The 5363-nt window shown below is 35.1% G+C and overlaps 1 protein-coding gene across 1 annotated transcript; it reads left to right on the top strand.

Annotated features, from left to right (window-relative positions):
- The first annotated feature begins 541 nt into the window (after nucleotides 1–541).
- Nucleotides 542–4978, top strand: LOC127558237 (zinc finger protein OZF-like). The gene is made up of 2 exons (XM_051991468.1): nucleotides 542–1944; nucleotides 2197–4978. Exons 1-2 carry the CDS (start codon nucleotides 1098–1100, stop codon nucleotides 2838–2840), a joined length of 1491 nt encoding a protein of 496 aa, XP_051847428.1. The 5' UTR covers nucleotides 542–1097; the 3' UTR covers nucleotides 2841–4978.
- Nucleotides 4979–5363: the final 385 nt, after the last annotated feature.

Raw genomic sequence — 5363 nt, 5'->3', positions numbered from 1 at the left:
TACACTCCTGTGATCATTTGAACATGAATGTCCAACCTTCCTGGAGTGGTGGAAACAATCTGATGTCAAGTTGAAAAGCCAAAAGAATATGTTGTACTTAGAAATATTCAGATTTCAACAGAATGACTGCATAGTCCTATAAAGCGGTGCACTAGTGATTATGAGAGCTTGAAATCACAGCAGAAAGATAGCTGTTAAGATGGAATTATGCACATCTGTGTTGTCCCAGAAGACAGCTTCCTTTATAACTAAATTAGACATTTATTTATCATTTAAGGTATTACTAACACATTTTTGGGTCAGATCCTTTGAATCATTTTCTCAATCCTTCAAGGGATTTGTGAGCTTCTAAAATGGAAAGGATTGCAATAGTGGAACTCCCTTCCATATCACAGGATGATGAACTTAATTTTCTATATGAGACACATTTTCAAATGTGGATGTTTTCATGCATTTTTTTTAATTGTGCTTTTTAGGATATGCAGAGGGCACATAATGATATTTTTTTAAAAAAAGAAAAGTTTTAGTTATCTCAAAAAAAGTAATGGATCAGAAAAAAATAACTTATATGTCAGGTAAATAAGAACACAACCGTGTTAGCATTTTGAACATGACCTCAGATAAGGCAATAGAAAAAAAATAAAATTGAAAGTGATCATCATGAAAATTTATTATGGTTACAGGCAGGATAGATCATGAAATCATTTGAGCATTTAATATATATGCATTAAATGGCATATTTATGAAAAAAAGGACTGAATGTGCAGATAATGATAGCGAAAGGGAAAAATTAAGAGTGGAGATAGTTTGTCACATATTGTACACAGTGCATACCCATTTACAGGGATTTTGGTCCAGTCACTCACCCATTCTGAACTGATGACCTGAATTGTGCACCCATGAGAATGAAGGCACTTTCTGTGATGTCTTGGATTTATTGGGAGATTCCAAGTAACTGTGTATGAAGCTCCATAAATATTAAGTTGTATTTGTGATGTAAACTAATAAGATTTAAAATGATTGGTTCTGCCTAGGAAGACAGAAAATATGTGAGTTTTTCTTCTTATGGATGGACAGAGATATACACACACACTCACATGCCTGTATCATGGCTATATTTATTTCATTGTTTTCTTTTCTTTCTTTCTTGTTTTATTTTTTTTAAAGGAGCAATCAGGCTTGGAATGAAAGAAAGTACTGCAGAGGTAAACCATTGTGTGGTCAAAACTCACAAGCAAAGATTCATGGGTGATAGATCTTGTGATTTTACTTGGAGAGATAACTGCACATCACATGAGAGAATCCAGGTTAGAGAGAGACATTATGAAGTTAACCAATGTAGAAAAGGTTTTATAAAAAAGGAAAATCTTATTGTACATCAAAGGACCCACACAGGAGAGAAACCTTATGAATGTAACCAATGTGGAAAGAGTTTTAGAGAAAAGAGGGTTCTTAGTGTTCATCAGCGAATTCACACTGGAGAGAAACCTTATGAATGTAATCAATGTGGAAAGGTGTTTAGACAAAAGGGAGCTCTTATTGGACATCAGAGAATCCACACAGGAGAGAAACCTTATGATTGTAACCAGTGTGGAAAGGCCTTTAGAGAAAAGAAAACTCTTATTGGACATCAGAGAATTCACACTGGAGAGAAACCTTATGAATGTAAGCAATGTGGAAAGACTTTTAGACACAGGAGACCTCTTACTATACACCAGAGAATTCACACTGGAGAGAAACCTTATAATTGTAACCAATGTGGAAAGAGTTTTAGAGACAAGGGAGTTCTTATTGAACATCACAGAACTCACACTGGTGATAAACCTTATGAATGTAACCAATGTGGAAAGGCTTTTAGAGAAAGGAAAGCTTTTATTAGACATCAGAGAACCCACACTGGTGATAAGCCTTATGAATGTAACCAGTGTGGAAAAACTTTTAGAAGCAAGGAAGGTTTTACTGGACATCAGAGAATCCACACTGGAGAGAAACCTTTTGAATGTAACTACTGTGGAAAGGCTTTTAGACAAAAAAAAGCTTTTATTGGACATAAGAGAACCCACACTGGAGAGAAACCTTATGCATGTAACCAGTGTGGAAAAGGTTTTATAAAAAAAGAAGGCCTTATTGGACATCAGAGATCCCACACTGGAGAGAAACCTTATGAATGTAAACAGTGTGGAAAACGTTTTATAGAAAAGAGAAGTCTTACTGAACATCAGAAAATCCACACTGCAGAGAAACCTTATGAATGTAATCAATGTGGAAAGGCTTTTAGAAAAAAGGGAGCTCTTATTGAACATCAAAAAACCCACACTGGAGAGAAACCTTATGAATGTAACCAATGTGGGAAGGCTTTTGGAAGAAAGGCAACGCTTATGGAACATCAGACAATCCACAGTGGAGAGAAACCTTATGAATGCAAACAATGTGGAAAGTCTTTTAGACAAAAACAAAGTCTTACTCTTCATCAGAGAACCCACACTGGAGAGAAACCTTATGAATGTAATCAGTGTGGAAAGGCATTTAGACATAGGGGAGCTCTTACTGAACATCAGAGAACCCACACTGAAGAGAAACCTTATGAATGTAACCAGTGTGAAAAGGCTTTTAGAAAGAAAGGATCTCTTATTACACATCAGAGAACCCACACTGGAGAGAAACCTTATGAATGTAACCACTGTGGAAAGGCTTTTAGAGAAAAGAGGGCTCTTTTTGGACATCAAAGAATCCACACTACAGAGAAACCACGTGAAGGTAATCATTGTAGAAAGGCTTTTAGACATAAGCAAAGTCTTAACTGTACACCAGAGAATCCACCCTGCAGAGAAACCTTATGAATGTAAAGAATGTGGGAAGTGTTTTTTAAAAAAGGGAAGTTTTTGTTTGCATCAGAAAATCTACACTGGAGAGAAGTCTTACAAATGTAACCATTGTGAAAAGAATTTTAGAGAAAGTAGACTTCTCACTGGAATCAGAGAAACCACAGTGAGGAGAAATCTTATGAAAGTAGTCAGAATAAAAGAACTTTTAAACATGAGAGTTATTGCCAAAGCAAAGTATATGAACAGAAGTACAAAACACTTTTCACAAAATTAAAGTCGGATCTAACCAATGGGAAAAATATCAAGTGCTCCTGGTTAAGCAGAGTGAATATAATAAAAATAATAATTCTACCTAAATCAATCTACTTATTCAGTGCTATGCCAACCAAACTCCCAAGAAATTATTTTACGGATCTATAAAAAATACTAACAAAGTTCATCTGGAAGAACAAAAAGTCAAGAATTTCAAGGGAATTAATGAAAAAAAATGCAAATGAAGTTGGCCTACTTGTGCCAGACTTAAAAGTATATTACAAAGCAGTGGTCATCAAGACCATTTGGTACTGGTTAAGAAATAGAGTAGTTCCACAGTGGAATAGATGACGTTCATAAGACACAAATGAGGCATTGACCAGTCCTAACAAGTATATTAAGATATGGTCAAAATGGGTTCACAACTTAGAAAAAAAAAAAGAGTGATATTATAGGCAAATTGGAAGAACAAAGGATAGTTTACCTCTCAGTTCTGTGGAAAAGGAAAGAATTTTAGGCCAAAGAAGAAATGGAGTTCATTATTGAACTAAATAATTGTGAACTGGATAATTTTGATTACAATTAAGTTAAAACATTTTTGTACAAACAAAACTAGGGCTGACAAGATTAGAAGGGAAGCAATAAACTGGGAAAACATTTTTACATATAAAGGTTCTAATAAAGGCCTCATTTCTAAAATATATAGAGAACTGACTCAAATTTATAAGAATTGAGACCATTCTCCATTTGATAAGTGGCCAAAGGATATGAACAATTTTCAAATGAAGAAATTAAAATCATTTTCACTCACATGCAAAAGTGCTCTAAATCACTATTGATCAAAGAGATGTAAATTAGGACAACTCTGAAGTACCACTACATAAATCTCAGAGTGTCTAAGATGACAGAAAATCATAATGACAGAAGTTGGAAGGAATGCAGGAAAACAGGGTCACTAATACATTGTTGATGTAGCTGTAAACTGATTCAACCATTGTGAAGAGCAATTTGGAATTATGCCTAAAGGGCTATCAAAATGTGTGTATCCCTTTTATCCAGCAGAGTTTCTATTGGACTTATTTCCAAAGTAATTTCAAATGAGAAAAAGGGATCCAAATGTGCAAAAAGGTTTCTGGCAGCCCTTATTGTAGTGGCAAGATACTGGAAGTGCCCATCAGCTGGGGAATGGCTGGATTAGTTATAGTATATGAATGTTACGGAATAGTTTTGTTCTGTAAGAAACAATCAGCAGGATGATTTTAGAGAGGTCTGGTGAGACTTAAAGAAATTGATACAAAGTGCAATGAGCAGAAGCAGGAGATCATTGTACATGGCAATGACAAGATTTATACTAAGATCAATTCTGATGGAGTTGGCTCTCTTCTACAATGAGATGATTGAATCCAGTTTTAGTGATCTTGTGATGAAGAGAGCCATCCATACCTGAAAAGAGGACTGTGGGAACTGAATGTGGATCACAACATAGCATTTTCACTTTTTGTTGTTTGCTTGCATTTTGTTTTCTTTCTCGGTTTTTTCCTTTTTGATTTGATTTTTCTTGTGCATCATGATAATTGTTGAAATATGTATAGAAGAATGCACAAGTTAATATGTATTGAATTACTTGCTTTTGGAAAGGGGAGAATAAATTTGGAATACAAATGGTTGCAATGGTGAATGCTGAAAATGATCCATGCATATGTTTTGAAATTTAAAAACTTTAAGAAAAAAATAAAGAAAAGTAGGCTAGAAATGTGCACTTTCTGTCGAAAAAAACTTGCTATGGTTGATCCTGTTCTACTTGGGAGGGAAATCTAAAAGAACTAAATTCCATATAAGGAGCATCTGTGGTGCTTATCACATGCCTTCCACAAATCCATGAATGGCTTAGATATTGATGACAGCCTTCTCAACAGAGGAATGGTTCCCATTCAGATAGCAATCTATTAGATATCAAAGAAAAATTTTAGAAGCATTATGGGAATCTATACTTTTCCAAGGGAAGTCAAAAAAAGCCTTGCTTTGCCAGAAATAGCAACACTAATAGGAAGAAAAGGTGATAATCAAATTCATTTGAATGCTAATGAAGACCAGAGCCAACCTCTTATTTCTTAGCTATTGGAAGTGGCTTTACAGGCCCTGTAGTCCAAACTCATCTGCACAGGTATCTCTAACAGACATAAACAGACAGACAGATGGGAAGAGAGAGAGAGAGACTGAAAAACAGACTGGTATTTCCAGAGTGATAAAAAGGGAGATAGCCAGAAAGAAAAAGCAACCAAGATG

This window comes from Antechinus flavipes, chromosome 3 (genome assembly GCF_016432865.1).
Source record: "Antechinus flavipes isolate AdamAnt ecotype Samford, QLD, Australia chromosome 3, AdamAnt_v2, whole genome shotgun sequence".
In the NCBI taxonomy this organism is placed as follows: Eukaryota; Metazoa; Chordata; class Mammalia; order Dasyuromorphia; family Dasyuridae; genus Antechinus; species Antechinus flavipes.
This window is presented reverse-complemented; position numbering and strand designations above follow the sequence as displayed.

Coding starts and splice junctions, on each gene's coding strand:
- LOC127558237 (XM_051991468.1), top strand. CDS start 1,098: ATGCCTGTATCATGGCTATATTTATTTCATTGTTTTCTTTTCTTTCTT. Junction 1,945..2,196: donor GTGTGGAAAAACTTTTAGAA/GCAAGGAAGGTT, acceptor AACGTTTTATAG/AAAAGAGAAGTCTTACTGAA.